The sequence below is a fragment of the Aspergillus brasiliensis genome (genome assembly GCF_001889945.1).
Source record: "Aspergillus brasiliensis CBS 101740 unplaced genomic scaffold ASPBRscaffold_11, whole genome shotgun sequence".
Classification (NCBI taxonomy): Eukaryota; Fungi; Ascomycota; class Eurotiomycetes; order Eurotiales; family Aspergillaceae; genus Aspergillus; species Aspergillus brasiliensis.
Genome location: NW_027137452.1, coordinates 372,879 through 392,265, shown reverse-complemented (window position 1 = coordinate 392,265; position 19,387 = coordinate 372,879). Strand labels below are relative to the sequence as shown.

Genomic DNA, 19,387 nt, shown 5'->3' with positions numbered 1-19,387 from the left:
GCGTCAAGAAGAGGGATTGGAAGATAGAGAATGAAGCACAACAACGCAGACGGATCGAGCTGGATCTCGAGGTTCTTTATAGCTTCTTCGATGTACCAGTTCGGTACCACCATCATTACCTGACAGTCGGTTTAGGCTCCGGGACAAGTGCTTCTTCATGGTGCTATTCACGAATCACAAGAGGTCTAGAGAGCCGAACGCCGTAGTGTGGGGACGAGCGTGGTAGCCAGGCACTGCTTCCGGAACCAAATCGAACAGATTGGATCTCAAAATAGCACAGCTGCTACCCAGTGCATTGATAGCAGCCCGGATCGAGATAACCTACTTCTGCTGGTAGCAGATCCAACTGGGGCTCTTCCCAACATCATGTGACTTGGGGCTGCCAGCCCAGGGGTTCCCAAAAGGGAAGTCGAGTGGCCGAAATCAGCCAGCAAGAGGAATGTTGATCCATTCCTCAACAATCCTTAGTCCAGCGAGAAAAATAGTAGCTTTGCACGCATCTAGGAAATGCAATAAGGAAGCAGTAACGTCTCAGATCTCAACAGACGGAAGCATCCCCAGGAAGCTACCTACTACGTCAAGCTCACCACGTTGCAGTCTTGAGCGTGGCATGTTTCGCAAGCAATGTGCCACCAGATGTTTCACACCTAATTGTCGATCGATTAGTAGCAGTTCAATCTAGCGAGTTCTGCGTGTTTCTCGACTTAGTCGTTCAAAGTCCAAGTGGTCAATTACTAGGGACATTGTAGCGACCGCAGCTTTCAGTGCTACCAATGCCGGGGCTGATCGATGGAACAAACGCTGGAAGTCTTCAGCAATAGCGTTCTCGTTGAAGACTTCTGCATGTGGTGCAAATCGGTTCCCATTACTTGTCTGTGCTTTCTGGTCGCCTGATAGCCCCTTTGTCTTTCAACGCTTTGTTTGATCATCAAGTGCAAGCCGTCATCCCGTCATAGAGAGGCGCAGTGCAGACATACTAGCCTCAGCTCAGATTAGCCACTTGCACTTAAGCCAGGGAACTTTCAAGCCTTGAAGGATGAGCTTTGTGAAGCTTCAAGCATAGAGGCCACTGATGTCATTTCTCAGGGCCCCTTTGGCAGAGCGACAGAAACCAGACGACATGTCTGTCCCTGAATTAGATTAGTAGAAGCTGGTCAGCATATGGTCAGACTTATACGTCGACCAAGCTTCCATGATGGACAAGATTTCGTGTCAGCTCAGAGACCAGTCCTGAAGTTATACAAAGGTCGAGCCATATCCATAGAGTGGGGAGGACAGACAGGAGCTCGACCGGTGGTTCGTTCCCATTCGGCACCGGCCCGGAGATCCGCCGATCGCCTCCCCCTCGAGGTCAATAATCCATAATTCCGACATCCTTTATCATCCCCAGATCCCATACTATTTCCTCTATCACAACACATACGTGTCATCATACCGGCTCTAAGGTCGGTCGGTCCCTCCTCCGTGCCTCTGCACTCCGGCCTGATGCCACCGTTCGTCACCCATGCCTCTCCGACGCAATATTCCCACCTCCGCTCTTCTGTCTCCCGGCGACTATGACGAAGATGCCGAGTCGCTACGCTCCCCATCAGAGCAGGACTCTGACTCGGAGGACGACGAATTTCTTCGGAACTCACGCACTACGTTAGAACTTGCCGAACATGATCGCACGGTACTGGATGATGAAGAAGAAACAGAGAAGCTGCTCACCCGAACCGGTCCAACGCATGGCCTTCGCCGCATCTTCAGCCCCAGCAGTAGTAGCGTTCGGATTGGGAAGCAGGAGCGCAGGCGACAACGCCAACAGGCCAGAAGAGAGGCCCGCAAAGAGCGCCGTAAACAGGCGCGTGGATCTGGAGAGATAATGTTCGAAATGGAAGAGGGTCACCGGGAAGATGAGCACTCTCTCCTGAGCGCATCTTCGTCCGACTTCGACACGCGGGTCAAAGAATATGCTTTTATGCAGGTATGGATGTCTCACAATAGCCTCTCCCATGGATATTGCGGGAGTCCCAGATACTGATCTCTGGTAATCAGCCACGGCGCGTTCCATGGCGCAGACTCGCGCTCGTATTCTCCGCTATCTTTGTCCTTCTCCTCATCTTCTTACTGGGCGCATATAAAGCATCTACGAAATATCGAGCACCCCATTCACCCAGACAACTACTATCTAACGGCACTGCTCTGTTTGCACCTACGACAATCTTGATCTCTCTAGACGGTTTCCGAGCGGACTTCCTCACCCGTGGCTTGACACCAACCCTCCGCTCATTCATTGCGAATGGCGTCTCGCCGCAGTACATGCTACCCAGTTTTCCGAGCGTGACCTTTCCGAATCACTTTACCCTTGTTACGGGACTGTACCCTGAGAGCCACGGCATCGTTGGAAATACCTTCTGGGACCCGGAGCTGCAGGAAGAGTTCTACTATACTCACCCGTCGGTTAGCATGCAACCGAAATGGTGGAACGCGGAGCCTCTCTGGATGACGGCCGAGGATCAGGGCGTCAGGACCGCCGTCCATATGTGGCCGGGCTCCGAGGCACATATTGGAGGCGTAGATCCAACCTACCTAGACCAATACAACGGGTCGGAAATGCTTTCCTCCAAAGTGGAACGCATCTTGGGACTTCTGGATATGCCTGGCGTAGAAGCAGAGTCAGACGTTGCGTCACAGAGACCTCAGTTTATCGCTGTCTATGTCCCGAACGTTGACGCGGATGGACATAACTATGGTCCTAACAGCACTGAAACTCGCAACACAATCGCCAAAGTCGACGATATGCTTGGTAGCCTCTTTTCCGGTCTCGAAGCGCGCAATCTAACAGATGTTGTGAACATCGTGATTGTCTCTGACCATGGCATGGCGACAACCGCGACCGAGCGATTGGTTCAGTTGGAGGATCTCATCGATCTTGATCTAGTCCAGCGCATCGACGGGTGGCCGTTACGCGGGCTGCGTCCCAAACGACCAGAGGATCTCAAGGTTCTCCAAGGTCAGCTGGAGAACGTGGCCGCGAACTATTCGCATGCGGTCGAAATCTACACGCGTGAGGGCATGCCTGAACGCTATCACTTCAAAAACAACGATCGCATCGCCCCTCTATGGGTAATACCAAAGACAGGGTGGGCGGTCGTCGAGCGCGTTGACTTTGACGCCCAGAAGGCCTTGGAAAATGGGGAGGTATATCACCCCAGAGGCATCCATGGATATGACCACGAGCACCCCTTGATGCGGGCAATATTCATCGCCAGGGGACCCGCATTCCCCCATGAACCCAACAGTCGCTTGGAAGCATTTCGTGAGTCATCCATGACCGTTTTTCGCGCGGAGTCATATTTGAGCTAACCAATGTAGAAAACGTCAATGTGTACAACATCATTTGCGACTCACTCGGGATCACCGCACGCCCCAACAATGGAACCATGCGCCTGCCTCTCAAGACGATCGGCCTTCACTCTGACGAAGACACGCCCACGCTGGCCAGTGTTCCAGACCCCCCAGTCTCTAGCACAACCGCCACTATGACGCCAACAATAATGCCGTCGGCAGAGATTTCCTCTTCTGCGTCTCCGACGGACACGGCGCCTGAAGCTCAGCCAGAGCCTGACACGGAAAGTGAGGATGAGAAGGGCCCGACCTGGTGGGGAACGCTTTGGGACAAGCTCCAGGAAGCCAAGGAGTGGGCCACCGATATATTCGACACCGTCAAAGACAATTTCACCGGATCGTGATCATAGACATAGAACGAGTGGCAGTGACTGTTTTCTTTGCTTGTTGGCTTTCCTGGTGCTCTTATTGTTGGTTATTTTTGCGGGGCGCGGCTTTTTGTTTTTGAAGAGGGGGGCTATAACCCAGTAATACGTCATTATCAAGATACCCACATTTGACTTTCACAGACTAGAATTGAATACACGAAGGCATTATTGGCTCGCAAGGGGGGTGCCCGAGAGGAAGATGGGGGTTGAGGCTGAAAAGGAAGAATCCGACGATCACCGGCTGAGTTGCCGGGATTGGCGCCCGCCTGCTTATGGCTATGACTCAAGTGGCTCCCCGTCAGCTGCGCATTCCTCTGCGCCAGTCACTTCGTTGGGCACGGTTCGTCAGTTACACATTGGACTACACGATGGGTCAGAGGCTCAGTCTAGATCCTGCTCCTACCGCTCGGCGCAGATGGATGCCTACCAACCCCACGATGCCACGGCTTGTCAGCCTTCCTGCCTGGCGCATCATTGCTGGGATAGAACTATAAAAGAAGAACTAAACTCCGACAACGGGAGGCCTTTTCGTCCAGGCCATTTAATTGCATCTTTTCTTCAACGTTCAGTTTCGGTCTTTCATTATAGAACTGCCGGATAATTGCATATTGTTGTTTACCGCTAAATACTACTTTTATAGTACATTGTGAAGACCATTGTGAAGACCACGCCCACGGCATCGTTGTTGGTACATCCTGGATTTTTCTATATATCAGTTCCCTACCCTTACGAAACTCTCATCATGGCTTCAAGCGCCCTCCTCAGTAACACCATCAACAACACCCCAGCCATGAACGCAACGTCTTCCTCACAGTATCTGTATCCTTCCGACAGTGCGATGCTGGATATGTTCATTCCGGGATACTCCTTTATCTCCCGGTTTTTAATATCGTATCTACATATCGACCTCTCCCAGTATCTTCCCATGATTTTGACGGCCGTTGCTTTTGTGGCTTCCCTGCGATACGTGTTCTTCCGCTCGCACGAGCTCTTAAGCGACTACTGTGTCTCAACTGCCGAGATCCGTCTCGAGGATGAAGTGTACAACTACCTTATGTTCTGGATGGCGCAACACCCTGCTACAAAACGAGCCACGCAATTTGTAGCCAGCACCAAGATCTCCAGCGGCGCGCGATACTACGACTCCGACGACGAGGGCGACCTAGATGACGATGATGAGTACGACGAGAACGGCAATGTCGTCTCCAACTTCGACGACTACTGGGCCAAGACTGTTGCACGAGACAAGTTCAAACGCCTCCGCTTCACCCCGGCTGAAGGAAGCCATTACTTCTGGTTCCGCGGTCGTCTTCTTACCTTCACTCGTGCCAAAGACGAGAACAACAACACCATTTCCTACATGCGATACGTGCCTGAGCGACTATTCATCTCATGTTTCGGTCGGGACCCCACTATCCTGAAGGAACTGCTCATTGAAGCTCAACGAGCATGGGTAGCAAGAGACGGGAACAGCACACTAATCTACCGTGGCCAGAAGAACGGCGGATACACTGACTGGGTGCGTTGCATGGCGCGCCACCCCAGGCCTCTCTCCACCGTCGTACTAGACCAGAACCAGAAACAGTCTTTCATCAAGGACATCAAGGAGTACCTCCACCCCCGCACGAGGAGATGGTACTCCAACAGAGGCATCCCTTACCGAAGGGGGTACCTCCTCCACGGACCCCCCGGAACAGGAAAGACCAGTCTCTGCTTCGCAGCATCAGGACTCCTCAGGCTCCCTCTGTACCTGCTGAACCTGAGCTCCAAGAGCTTAGACGAGGATGACCTGATGTCTCTATTTCAAGACCTCCCTCGCCGCTGCATCGTCCTCCTCGAAGATATCGACTGCGCCGGAATGACCTCCAAGCGCGCGGCCAACAGCACTCAAGACGACAAGAACAAGGATCCTAATAATACCAATACCAACACAACCGCTGCCCCCAACACTGCCACCACCACTCCCGCCGGTTCCTCCACAGATAAGAAGCCCAACGAGGAATCCACAGACAACAAAGGTATCACGCTCTCCGGATTGCTCAACGTCATCGATGGTGTCGCAGCAAGCGAAGGCCGCATCCTCATCATGACTACCAATCATCCTGAGAAACTCGATGCCGCGCTCCTCCGTCCCGGCCGCGTGGACATGACCATCACATTTGGGTACGCTCACTCCGAAGACGTCAAGGAATTGTTCTCATCCATTTACTCTACCCTTGAGGGTGACTTGCGCTCTGTGTCTCCCAACAGGAGGAAGAATGCCGCCACCAACGGCAACAGCAAAGCCAATGGTGTCAAGAAAACGACCATTAGTGATGGAACGGAGGAACGGCCTCCTGTTTCGGATAGACTTGCCGGGTTGGCGAAGGATTTCGCAGCCGGCATTCCGGCTGGGGAGTTCACTGCTGCGGAGGTGCAGGGGTATCTGTTGAATTATAAGGATGATCCTGAAGGTGCGATTGCTGGGATTGGGGGGTGGTTGGAGCGAACGGAGAAGACGAGAAAGGAGAGGAGGGAGAAGGCTGAAAAAGAGCAGGCTGAAAAGGAGAAGGTATAGAGATATACTGATCCTCATTTTTGTTTGTTTCCCAGTTCTGTGGGTTATGATGATGATTATAGATAGTAGAGATACCCTACTCCTAATGAAAGCTTACTCTAATAATGTGAGATAAAAATGGTTTCAGTAGGATTTGCTTAGACGCCAGGAAGTCGTGATGGCTATGTTCAAGCGCCCAACGGAAGCCTGATCTTCTTAGCAATCCTCCAGTATTGAGTATGCTAACTAACATTTCCAGTTGAGCCATCAAATCTAGAGCGCACATTAGAAGGCTTGAGAACTCATAGTATCGGGTATTCGTTGCCATGGCGACAGCGGTTTTGAGACTAGTTACTTCGATATCCCGCCCGATAACGAGCTGACTAGTTACTACCTACTAACATAGTACATGAACAGATCATAGCACAGGTACCAGGTCGTGGTACCTACAGAGATGCAGTAATGCAAATACTACAATGTCAATCGTCAGGCTTCCGCTTCATAGCGACCGGGGCCGTCCTCTCTCTGATAATCACCACATTCCTTATCTTCGGCACACGATACTCCAATGACGTCGCCAAATATGCTCTGAAGACGTCCTTCAAGTCAACCCCACAGACCTGCTTGCATACCTCGTCACCCGAAACAAGTAACGCTACGGGATGGGACTTCTTGGTCGAGCGCGATGGTGATAACCATGGACTCTCGGATGAGCAATGTCGCCTCGCGTTTCCCAAGCTGTTTGTCGAGCTAGACCAATCTGCATCGCTGAGGGAAAACCATCGCATTACGTTTAAGGAGTTGGATAGTCTGCAAGTGGAGGATGGGATGGTGCGGGCCATCATTCATCATGGCGAGGTGCGTTGAACCCTGAAATATCTACGACGGTTGATGTTGTCTTCTAACAAGTACTTGATATGTAGCTGTATGTAGTAGATTTCGGTGCGATGCCGGCAACATTTACGCGCGGGAAAGCAACTTTACACGCGCTTCATCGTGCACTTGCCTCGTTTCCAGACCGAAGCAGTCTGCCAGATATTGAATTCGTCCTGACAACGGAGGATTATAGCACCAATGAAGGACCAGTCTGGTCGTATTCCAAACGTGACGAGCAGGAGAATGTCTGGTTGATGCCCGACTTCGGATACTGGTCCTGGCCGGAGGTCAAGATTGGCCCTTACAAGGATATTCGCCGCCGCATTGCTGCAGTCGATGATGGTGAAGTGACCATGGATGGGAAGTTCATCCCAGGGTTACCTTTCCAGGATAAGAAAAAACAGCTCGCCTGGAGAGGTAGTGTTGCTACGAACCCCGAGATCCGGGGTAAGTTGTTGAAGGCAGCTCAGGGCAGGAGCTGGGCAAGCATCCGAGTGATTGACTGGGATGATGAGAACGATGTCCGGTTCAATCTCCTTCCGATGGAGGATTACTGCCAGTATATGTTCCTGGCACATGCAGAAGGACGCAGCTTCTCAGGGCGCGGAAAATATCTCTTGAATTGTCGCTCTGTGGTCGTCTCGCATAAGTTGGTCTGGCGTGAGGCGCATCATGCTGCGCTCATTGCGTCCGGACCGGAGGCGAATTATGTCGAGGTCGAGCGTGACTTCTCGGATCTTGATCGCAAGATGGAGTTTCTTATTGATAATCCAGCGACTGCGCAACGCATTGCGGAGAATTCAATAAAGACGTTCCGCGATCGGTATTTGACACCTGCTGCGGAGTCGTGCTACTGGAGGCAGTTGATTCGGCGATATGCTGCATCGTGCGACTTTGATCCCATGTTGTATACGCAGAACAATGGAAAGAGAGAGCCTCGTGGTGTTCCATTTGAAAGCTGGGTCCTTACAGGGTTCTAGAAGGTCTGTTTTATGTGCATGTCTACGGCGTTGATGGGCTAGGACCTTGTGTAATTATTGTGATTCTTAGCGTTTATGAGCCATATGAGAAAGTCATGAATAGTTACTTAGGAAAAAGAAGTCATGATTTTTGTTAATACTACTAGCATCTCAGAAAGATTTGGTTCATTGTGGGAGAAGCTGCAAAAATGCCTCTGTAGCTGAAAAGGGACTAGGCGCAGCTGACCATCACAACTCCATTCATCTTCCATCTTCCATCTTCCATCTTCGCCTTCTTCACCTCATCTTATGGCATCACCCCGCATGTCAACCCAACCAAGCCCTCTATGAAATCCGTCTGCCCGACTCTTCTTCTGCATCAAAGTCACGGCAACTCCGGTAGGAACCTCAAGCACGACCAGCAGCCTTCGTATCCGAAACTACCCGCAGGATCTCACCTCTCACTGGCTCTCCATTATCCTTGAGTAAGTTACACGCTACCCGACGCCGATATTTGAAGTCATCGTACATGAAGCAGGACCCTTACTAACACTAATCGAGCTTCCCCAGCTTCCACGAAGAGTTAGTGAGGGATATAGTTTTCCACCACCAAGCCGCTCCCGGAATATGAGACGGCCACGAGAATCCGTTTTGTGATGGATTCCTTCAATCGGGTAATTCGTGCGGGGTAAATATGGGGAGATTTTGAAGATTCGGTGAAGAGGCAAGATCTCACGAGGCCCACTTGTTCACCTGATGGGAACACGAGGTAGCCCTGCAGATCTCCCTGTACATCGGGTCTCAAGGGCCCAAGAGGCTGAGGGCTTGGACCAATCACTTTGATTGCCGCCCGTCGACTGTTCACCGACTAAGTTGATGTCCTTGTACATCATGGAAATCATGGAAAGAACTTGTTACCCTAAATGAGGCAGATCATTGATGTCCTCAGGGAACATTATCGTGGTGTTCTTCGCCGGAACAAGCGAATGAATGCGACGTTCCGGGTAGGTATCACCTCCTTCAGGCAAGGGATGAGGCGCAGCCCGGTTACCATCGTATCTGTGATTTCTGCAAAGCCCAGTACAAAGCTGTACATGGCATCGCTAAGCCCTTGGCCTGATGAGGCCTCTACACGTTGCATGTGAAGGGTGGGAGTTGAGGTGCTACGTTGAGACTTGCCCAGTCGTTAAGGTTGGGACTTGAAAGAGCACCCGATATATGGCCTTTCGGCTAAGAAACCTACCCGGACTTGGCGGACAACCAACAAAGAGCACCAGATAGCACACACGACAGTCAACCCTCCGGCCATGTGTCTGGTGGCTTCTGGGCAAATCCACTCGCTGGGTTACTCGGCATGAGCTAGGTGAGCGAACGGGAGAAATGCTGGGTCATGCATCACCGAACAAACCCCCATGTGCCACCCATCTGAGTAGATTGGAAGAGGGAAATAGGATAGGGTGTGAAGAAACACCAATGGGCCGGTCGACATGAAGACAGCAGTTGCACTTGCTCAATGCCGAATACGGATTCAGGCCTTGAATAATTTGCCCTGAAAGAGATCGTACAAGGTTTGGGATGCCATGGTCCAAAAATTCGATCTATGAGGATAACCTCGGGAGCGGCTGAAGCCAATATCTTGACTCCACACCCCTACCAGGAACAGGAAGATTGAGTCTTGGTGACGAGGGACCGGCAGCCACGCATCATGCAGTGAGACCGGCCAGGAAGAATTATGCAGTCGTTTTAGAAAACCCACGGACAATTGTGTCAGCCTGCCTTGAGGCACAACAGTTTACTCCGGCTCGGTGACATGATCATACTCTCACCCCTTGATGATCAGTGCTGCCCTTGCGTCTCCGCCTCATCCGAGTTTTCTACCAATGTTCTTGGAGAAATCGACTAGGTTAATCATGTTTTATCTGAGCATAATTACTCACTGAAGTGGGTCCGTCTCCAGATGATCAGATTAACACTAACGAGACTAGTAGAATATTCAGCCGCCCAATTGTTGCTGCTGCGCCGAGGCAACTAGCCAAGCTACTAACATTTCCGTCACATCCAATGCAAACCAATATTATCGCATTCGCTCGGTTGGGTTAACATGTCACTATGGACTGCCTGTCATAGCGAGTCATTCTCAAATTCTAAATGCTCTGTCCTAGTGACCGTGTGCAAGTTTACTTACATCTATTGGCTCGTGAATCCAGAGGCAGCCTTGCGGCCGTTGCATGAAGGGAGAGCACTCAATTGCCGCCACATCAGTCATGGAAGATGCCAAGTCAATACAATATTGTCCGCTAGCTCGCCTGGATGGATCCACTTAAAGTCCGACTATGCATATAGGCGCATCTCAAGTCCATGCTAGCACCTGCCCTAGGCCAATTCCAGCTGGACGATGTATCCCGTCCCCAGACCAGCAGACCAGATTTCTCCCGCAACGCTGGGCATCAAATGATCGATGCTTCTGTACAGAATGGGGAATAGCACCTCATCGATCATTGAAAGCGGTCATCAGCCCGGGTGGGCCTGCTTACTGCCCGCTCAGATATAAAGTAACGGCCACACATCCCAGTGTATAGTAGCATTGCATATACATACTTCTTTCATTGCACTTGGATATATCAGAGAAAAACCCCATCCCCCAGCTGGGTCTGCAGACTCCTTACAGTGTCACTACTTCCTCTTCATGCTTCATTCCCAATCCACTAACACACCTCAACTAAGACAATGTGGACCCATTATCTACCATCACTCTGGGCCCTAGGCCTTGCCCTAATCCCATCCGTGATATCCTCCCCCATTGACATCCGAACCACAGGGCCCTGGCTCGCCCTGGACACCGACTTCCCAGACCCAGGCTTCGTCCAAGCCGACGACGGCACCTGGTACGCCTTCGGCACGAACGGCAACAACCGAACGGTACAAGTAGCCAAGTCCGCCGACTTCAAGACATGGACACTCCTGGACAAAGAAGCCCTACCGACCTTAGCAGGCTGGGAAACCCAGATCGACCACTGGGCTCCAGACGTAGTCCGCCGTGTATTCCTCCCCCGTATTCTCCTTTCTATCTCAATAAAAAGCTAACACCAAAGACAGAACGACGGCAAATTCGTCCTCTACTACAGCGGCGAAGCCCAAGAAATGCTCCGACACCACTGCATCGGCACCGCGGTGTCCGAATCCACGGACCCAAGCGGACCCTACATCCCCAACCCAACGCCCCTCTCCTGCCGACTCGACCAAGGCGGCAGCATCGACGCCTCGGGCTTCCTGGACAAAGACGGCACGCGATACGTAGTCTTCAAAGTGGACGGCAACAGCATCGGCAACGGCGGGGACTGCAACAACGGCATTGCACCGCTAAAGCCCACGCCCATCCTGTTACAAAGAGTAGATACGGACGGGTTCACCCCCGTCGGCGACGCAGTGCAGATCCTCGACCGCGATGATAGCGATGGCCCACTTGTTGAAGCGCCGAATTTGATCCTCCATGGGGATACGTATTTCTTGTTTTACTCGACGCATTGTTATACGGATGAGGCGTATGATGTGCGGTGGGCGACGGCGAGTGAGATTACGGGTCCGTATACCAAGACGGGGAAGCAGTTGGTTAAATCTGGGGATTATGGGCTGGTTTCGCCTGGTGGGGGCACGGTTTGTGGGTGTGGCGATAAAATGCTGTTTCATGGGTTTTGTGGTGGGGATAGGAGGTGTACGTATGCGGCGGAGGTGAGGATTGATGGGGTCAATGTGGAATTTGTTTAGTTTTTTTGGTTGTTAGTTCTGGGTTGGGGGTTTTGTTTCTTGTCTTGGGTTGTTGGAGTTCTGGTTGGGGATTATGCTATGCTATATACCACATTCGTTTTTGGATAAGTCAATTACATTGATTGCGGGTTGAGAAGCTAAGGATACATAGTAAGAGAGTAAACTGTCGTGCAAGGTTAAGGCTGGAAGAAATAGATTGGTGCTAGTAGTTTAGTAGTAGCTCCTGAAATGAAAACTCGATCTCTGGCTCATAGAGATGCTAAGCAGATGTCCAGTTCAGCCTCAATATATTATCTCACAATTTTAACACAATAGTAAGACATACTGTATATATATTTCTCAATTAACTCACTCGCTCTAAGAGCAAACAGACAAGTGACCTACTGCCCGCCTGCGGACACGCTGGACCCTCCCTTTCGTGTATCATGGCATGCAGGCTGCTGTGTGTATCTATAGTTTGAAAAATTTCCAAAAACAAATATGTACATGGGAGTTGATGGAGGCCGTAAGAGGCAAATTTATTCAGGGGTATCTCAAAATCAATCAAGAACGGGTGTGGGAGTGGAAAGGGATGTCATGGCTCAACGAAGGAACACCAGGCCTGCCAATCAAAAACGCGAAATAAAGTGATAAACGGTAAAATCTAAATGTATGGGTGTGAAAACAAATGCTAACAGTCACCAGGAGGGTTACTATATGCAGGGTCAGAAACAAGAGAATGGGGTAGAGTCACGTCACGGATCTCAGACCTGTTCAACAGGTTGAGGGAGTCATCTCCGCCCAGCGCTTGCTGGGTCAATGCTGTGCAGGCAGGCATGATTTATGCATTGGGATTAGCCATTGCTCTGGCACCGGGGCTGCTGAAATAGCTTTCATCGATCTTCAGGATCCATTCCACTTTCTGGGCCTCGGTTCGGGCCGCAAACAGGAACGTGTTTTGTGCCCCGTACACTGCAAAGACATTCGGACGACCCCGTGGAGACGTTCCCCGGTCAGACCCGGCTGCTCCTGGGCCATCGAGGAGCCGTGCGAAGTCGGGTGCGTGATCAACTCGGGAATTGCGCAGGTTGATAGCGTTGATCTCATCACCGTCAGGGACAGAATAGATATGCAGATATGGGCGACGGAGCTCAACAAAACGCCGTACCCAGTGGCTGTTGGTATCATCGGGAGTCAAAAGATAGCCAGACTTCAGAGACGAATCATTCTTTGGGAGCGCTTGGACGCTAGCAACAAATCGCGGCTTCAATGATGCCTCGTCCTGGACTGAACTTCCATCATCGCTTGAAGATGACTGCTTCGAGCGCGAGGCAAAAGCCGCCCCTCCTGCAGGCGGCTCGGTGTTGCTGCGGACCAGAATTGCCTCGATAGGATCGGTCTTCTTCCCCCAAAGATCAACGTATTTCTGAAGCAGTTTAGCCCTACGGTCAGCACGCTCCTGGCCACGCAGGGGAGTTGACCGTGCGCTGCGTGAAGGGGATGCAACGAGGCTGTTGGCACTCAAGGCCCCCTTAGCCGCATTCAACTCGGCAACACGTCGCCTTCGTTTGCGGGCAGCTATATAATCCCGGACAAGCGAAACTTTGCGCGGAGCCCAGGTGACCAGGAGCTCTTCGCCCTTCACATAGTCATTTTGTGTGTTCATCCGCCAGAGATCAGCCGCGCGTTTGGCGGACACCGGGCGAACGACTAGAGAAAACATGCGGACAGTGGAGTGCACAATACGCGTTGAATTGAAAAACTGCTTGAACATGGACTGAGGTCGAACATAGGTTCGGCCTTGGATCTGGAGGGTCAGGTCTATCTCGAAGGGAACGGGATCCTGCAGACGGGAAGACAACAGATCCCATCGGAGTGTCACCTGGACACGATACTTGTCTGCAGTGACCCGATCTAGCAGGAGAGATCCGTGTAAGCTGGAGTCCCATTGACCTATAATGGTGATGTTTGATGTCCCATCTGCATTCTCCTTCACGTTCGGCTCCTGGACGAACTTCAGCGGAACGTCTGGCGTCTGCAAGTCCTGATCAGGGATCTTGCCCCAAGGATCAAGCAATCGCACGGACCCCACGCGGATATTTGTGATATTATCCCACGGTAGGCTTTCAGTTGAGCTGTAAGTAAGGTTCACCAGGATCCGTCGCTGCAATCCCTGATGGAGCTGATATGTGCCTGCATCGAGGCTGTTGCTCTGGACAACCTCAACTGGAAGATATTCTCCGGACTCGGCTAATTCGAGCACCTGCGCCCTGGCGAAGACATCATGCCTTTCTTCGGAATAGAATTCAGTCTCAGCAATACGGGGCGTTTTGCGTTTCTTGGGAGCGGGCTCGGCAGAGTCGCGCATGTCATCCCAGCTAAGGAGCTTGTCCAGATGCATTTGGGTCACCTTTGCGTAAACACAGATCTTGAGCGCTGCCGTCCGTGGACTTGACAGCGGCAGACTCATGCTATGAACACTCTCGAACCGCACAGGCGTTTCATCGAAGCCCGTAATCATTTGAGTGGTCGTAGCTCCCCCTTCTTCAGAGATCCCCGGCACAAACAATTGCGCATGGACTTCTGACCCTTCCCATTCAGCGAAGCCAACCATATCACGCATCACAACGTTGAACTTGAGAGTCGACGAAGGCGCCTGAGCCGAAGAGGGCTCCAATGACAGCCTGATTATGCCAATGACATTTTGTGTATATGGCGAGGTAACTTCGACTGAAACGTCTTGGACTCGGGTCTCAAAGACTGCCGTGAGAGGGATATCGGCGTCACCAACCAGCGAATATTGGGGTGAACACGGCTCTGAAAAGGGGTTCTCAAGCTTAAAATGCTGGATGTAGTCCGGCCGGTCGATATACTGGTGCAATTGCCGCATAGCCTGGACGCGGCGCTGAAGCTTCTCGATTGACCACAGGTGAATGACACATTGCTTGAAGTCGATCACACGTACTGCGACACAAGGTTTCTTGGCCTCATCTAGAACAACGTCCTCGTCTCCGGAAATCCCATTTAGTACGAGGTCGTAGGATGAGGCCATATTATGCCCGTGGTCAATGATTGCAAACTGGAACACAACATTCTTGTCCATTATGTGGCTCATCACTTGTGCCTCCTTCAACAGAGACGCATGCTGGAGCACTTTCTCGGCCATGCGAACGTAGTTTTGCTGCGACCAGTGGCGGTAGACTGTCCTGGCGACTTCAAGCTCCCTATCGTCCAGCTTGGCAAACCCATTCTCATAGATTTTGGGTACCGGTTGGCCTAGATCTTTCATGTGAGACTCGAAAGCTTCCTTTTGCTTTTTCAGTTGCTCTTCGAATTCTTCCTTTGCAGTTCGCAGAGCTTCCTCCATTCGAGCCTTCTCAGAACGTAGGTCATCCACACCCTGGTTGGAAGAGGCCTCAGCATTCCTCAACTTGTCCTGGTACTCCTCCTTCTGTCGGTCCAACTGGCGCTGCATATCTTGACGCACCGATTGTAGAGTAGCATCACCCCCATTCTGGCCGTCATTCTCGTCGTTCGGATGCGGAGTTCCCGGCATCGTGATGGCAGTGTCCAATGAGAAATTATCAATAGTGCCGTTGGACATGTACTTATCCCGCACCGGGAACGAACTGAGCGAGTCAGAGTCTTCCTCGTTCTCCATTAGCCCACGGCGAGTGGCCCGAACTTTCTGTACGTCCTCAAACAAAGCGTCCAGCTCATCGTCAGGCATATGCGAGATTTGATCAGGGCCCAGCACGGCACTGACAGCTTCACGGCGAGCATAAAACCAATCGGATTCCCTATTTTGCTGGGAAGGCATCGGGGAGTCCGCTCTGCTCGAATCGCCGTCCACCTCTGAGCCTGTCTTACTCAGGGTTCGATCGTGGGTTTTGTTTGGTGCCGGTGAGCCCAGTTGGCTTGTGGTGACGGAGTGACGCAGCAAGCTCTGTTCAACACGTTCAGCACGCGCTTCCTGGGGATGGTTGAAACGGAATATATGGAAATCACCCAGGATAATGCGAAATCCACTCTTGAGCCGCTTCGGTTTATCGATCCGCAATCCGTTCACCATGACCGCTGCGCCCTCGGTGGGGATAATAGTGACAACATTGTCCACGTTCTCAAACCTACAATGATCGTCTAAGATTTTCGAGCCGTTCAACCTTATTTCGACATGGCTACCCTGGTCCATGTTTCCGACTATGGTGGTTCCTGGTTTGATGTTGTAAACAAGACACTCAGCTAGCAGCGGGTCATCGCTCAGGTTGACCAAATGTGGCATCTTCTTCGGCGTGCTCAACCCGATGAAACCCTTTTCGATGCTGATACCAAGTTCTTCCAGAGCAGCCTCTCGCTCTTTGTGAATCTCTTCGGTCTTCGCCAGCTTCTCCTCCCAAGTCTGATTTAGATCCTTGTAAAGCTTCTCGCTCTGATTCAACTGCTCCACGATTTCGGCCTTGCTAACTTTGGTGACCGATCCATCCGGCCGATGAATGGAGACGACTTGCTTTTCTAGGGGGGTATCTGGAGGGTAGTACTCTTCTGCTGGTACACCAGCAGCGCCGCCTGCTCCAGGACCTGCGGCACCACCTCCAAGTTTCGACCGAAGTTGAGCCAACTCCTCCTTTAGTTCTCTGATCATCCGTGCATTGGGGTCCTCGTTAACGACGGCATGGTTCTTGATTCGCTTCGCCGAATCTGCATAACGTAGAGTACTGAGAGTCTCCTCGAAGTTGATGTCGGCGGGCGAGATTGCAGCAATCATCGCTGTCATGGAGTTACCTCCCAACGAGTCCTTCAGCAACCATGTCAAAATGGAATCACGATATGGAACCATTGATGCGTTCTTCTTTTTGCCGGCGGCCACGTCAGCGAGAGCGGCAATGACACGACCAAGTGTCGACAGCGAACGGTTAATCTCCGCACCCTCCTTCAGTCTCGCACCGGTCGCGCCAGTAGAATTGGCTCTTTCCGAACCTGCAAGATCGACTAAACTAATCCGCGACACCTTCTCTGTATCCATAGACGTTTCCGCGTCATGGCGCTTCTGTGTGAGGGTCAACGTAAACACGGCGTGGGAACGACTGGACGTCTCGTTCATGTTTGTGGCAGCAACCGTTCTGGCCTTGTTACCCTCGTCCATCAAGTTCTCGATCTCCTCGAACGAGCGCACTACAAGCTTGGCCAGGTCCTCGACGTAGGGACCAGTCGACGGATGCTCGCGGACTTTAAGATTGCCCTTATTCGAAGGGTTGAGCAGATCACGGACTCTCTCATTGTAGATTTCAAGATACGACACTTCCACCGTACAGCCGAGGTTCTTGTCTTGCTGGATTGCGTGTATGCGCTCGAACATATCCTGACAAATTCTGGGAATCACACCGTACTCTTTGCCGTAACCCATCATGGAATAAGATTTTCCGGAACCCGTCTGACCGTAGGCAAAGATACAGTTGTTGTAACCCTGGAAGGCATTGTCTAATAGCGGTACACCCAAGTCGAGATGGAGGTTATCCTGGCTCGCATAATTTGGGGCATTCTTGTCGAAAGACCAATACGATCTGTCGAAGGCGAATGACTTTGGTCCTCCATCCGCGCCTTTCCCTCCTCCAGCCTTGCGAGCTTTATCATCTGCGCCCGGTGGAGTGGCAAGGATGGTTTGGTTGTCTTTCATCTGAACAATACATTTTGCACCACGGTCGATTTCTAGAATGCGGGAAGAAGACACCAGGGTCAGTCGGGTCTCTGAGGGGGGCTTGGTCGCATTGCCAATTGCAATGCCACAAGTGACTCACCTCTGCTATTGAAAGGCCGCACTCTCACCACCACCTTGATGTTTCCTCCACCAGCCATGTTTGCTTCCTCCCCATACACTGGGGTCCGATCGCCTAGTTCCGCGTCTTCGAAAGATGGATCGCAAGGGGGTGAACCAACACCAGCGGATAACGCGAGTCGCGAACGCTACGAGGAGCGCCGCCCTATCGAATAGTGCAAGCTGATGTTTTTCTAATTCGCGGCAGTCGATTCGATGCTTGGTGAGTTATTGTATAAAAGTGTTACTGGCAAATTGACGGTCTGAAACGGATGTCAACAAAGACGTCATGTATATCGGGGGGTTTCTGCGGGCGGACAATCCGGCGCGTTCTAGGGGGTGAAATCACGATTTAGCGGGAGCGGTGGGAGTTGACGGTCGTCTGTAGCGCAACCAGACCGGTCCAAGAGGATGCCAGGATCGTCTGCGTCGAGCGAAAGGTGAAGAAATTGGAATGAGGAGGCGGAAGATAGGCCGACTCGGTCTCTCTCTCTCTCTCTCCTTGCCCCAAGCACGGGGAAAAGCCACATGAGGGATCGAAAGGGCGGGTTCGAGGCGGATCACGTAAGCAGTCCCGTGTCCCGCCACCCAATCACCGGCCTCGATATTTACTCCGGACTCATCAAGCATCTTCACTTTTCTTTCCTGCCACTGAGTGGATGCTCCCTCTGGCTCCTCATCCACCCTGCACTGTTATGCAGGCACACTTTTCTCCATCGGTCTGCTCGAGCTCCTGATTCGCTTCAAGTGGCATAAAGTGTCTGATCGATCTGGTAGTTTCAAAGCAGTTGCTCTGCAATAGGTCCCCAGTGGATGGTTCTGCAGCAAGCTTCTCCGCCCGGTTCCAGGGAATCCATCCACTAGTTGGCAGAGCCAGAGATTAGGGAGACTAGGTAGTCTACTTCATAGATAAGGGCTTGATAGATCCAAGAATCAAAGTAGCACATCTATGCTGGCTATCGTCATCCTTCGTTACATATTATATAAGTACGGGGTTACATGCGGGTGTCAGTCTCTATAGCACCGGGTTATAGCCTGCTCCGCTCTTCAGCACAGTCTGCCTCGTCTCATCCAGAGCCATGGTACCTATCCGCTGTCATATAGATAAGAATATGAGCTCTGGAAAAGCCACATTTTCTTGTTCAACAGCCATTTCCCCCCACAACGAGCCATAGAAAGTATTCGGTGCCCATTTGCTGCTCATACCGAAGCCTCTGGACCAGTCCAGCTTCTAAATCCAAAATCCTCTTCCCCCCGTTTGACTAGCTCATCCAGAATCCTTCTCATTCGCACCCATGGTTATTATAATATCCATCCCGACCAGGCGCGTTTGCGTAGCCCATGTTTGAAATAACCCCGCATTATCGAAAGTTCTTCGGGCACCATCCAATTATTATTAATCGGTATAAACTTTCCACTGCTAGACAACCAAGGGTGGATGGGAGCCCAATCGGCCTATCTGCATACACGAGGAGCAGCTACCCGGAACCCTGCTGACATCGCTTAGTTAGTTATTAACTAGTTAGTAGGATGGCACAGGCGGCCATGAGATTCCCAGTTGATTCCCCCGAGCACTGCCACAGCTCCAATCGCGCTGTATTTGGCAAGGGAAATAGAATTTTGACTCTGGCTTGATTTCGTTTGATGCGTTTGCGTTTGTCTCAGGATGTCACGCGCGAGACCACGATTCCGTATGAAGTCT

At 51.6% G+C, this 19,387-nt stretch overlaps 6 protein-coding genes across 6 annotated transcripts; 4 read left to right on the top strand and 2 right to left on the bottom strand.

Annotated features, from left to right (window-relative positions):
• Window positions 1-115: 115 nt before the first annotated feature.
• On the bottom strand, window positions 116-612 carry ASPBRDRAFT_57502 (uncharacterized protein; the record flags this gene model as incomplete). The annotated part of the gene is made up of 3 exons (XM_067627752.1): window positions 116-163; window positions 288-463; window positions 570-612. The coding sequence occupies 3 exons, from the start codon at window positions 610-612 to the stop codon at window positions 116-118; spliced, it is 267 nt and encodes an 88-aa protein (XP_067476195.1).
• Window positions 613-1,504: 892 nt separating this feature from the next.
• On the top strand, window positions 1,505-3,734 carry ASPBRDRAFT_131777 (alkaline phosphatase family protein; the record flags this gene model as incomplete). Its single annotated transcript, XM_067618366.1, has 3 exons — window positions 1,505-1,966; window positions 2,038-3,301; window positions 3,358-3,734. 3 exons carry the CDS (start codon window positions 1,505-1,507, stop codon window positions 3,732-3,734), a joined length of 2,103 nt encoding a protein of 700 aa, XP_067476194.1.
• Window positions 3,735-4,500: 766 nt separating this feature from the next.
• Window positions 4,501-6,315, top strand: ASPBRDRAFT_131721 (BCS1 and AAA domain-containing protein; the record flags this gene model as incomplete). The annotated part of the gene is made up of 1 exon (XM_067618359.1): window positions 4,501-6,315. One exon carries the CDS (start codon window positions 4,501-4,503, stop codon window positions 6,313-6,315), a length of 1,815 nt encoding a protein of 604 aa, XP_067476193.1.
• A 441-nt stretch (window positions 6,316-6,756) lies between these two features.
• On the top strand, window positions 6,757-8,150 carry ASPBRDRAFT_132493 (DUF821 domain protein; the record flags this gene model as incomplete). Its single annotated transcript, XM_067618446.1, has 2 exons — window positions 6,757-7,152; window positions 7,218-8,150. The coding sequence occupies 2 exons, from the start codon at window positions 6,757-6,759 to the stop codon at window positions 8,148-8,150; spliced, it is 1,329 nt and encodes a 442-aa protein (XP_067476192.1).
• A 2,706-nt stretch (window positions 8,151-10,856) lies between these two features.
• On the top strand, window positions 10,857-11,894 carry ASPBRDRAFT_132454 (glycoside hydrolase family 43 protein; the record flags this gene model as incomplete). Its single annotated transcript, XM_067618441.1, has 2 exons — window positions 10,857-11,168; window positions 11,226-11,894. 2 exons carry the CDS (start codon window positions 10,857-10,859, stop codon window positions 11,892-11,894), a joined length of 981 nt encoding a protein of 326 aa, XP_067476191.1.
• Window positions 11,895-12,304: 410 nt separating this feature from the next.
• On the bottom strand, window positions 12,305-17,969 carry ASPBRDRAFT_289438 (kinesin-3 motor protein uncA). The gene is made up of 2 exons (XM_067622581.1): window positions 17,669-17,969; window positions 12,305-17,579 (listed from the first exon to the last, which is right to left on the bottom strand). The coding sequence occupies exons 1-2, from the start codon at window positions 17,724-17,726 to the stop codon at window positions 12,715-12,717; spliced, it is 4,923 nt and encodes a 1,640-aa protein (XP_067476190.1). The 5' UTR covers window positions 17,727-17,969; the 3' UTR covers window positions 12,305-12,714.
• Window positions 17,970-19,387: the final 1,418 nt, after the last annotated feature.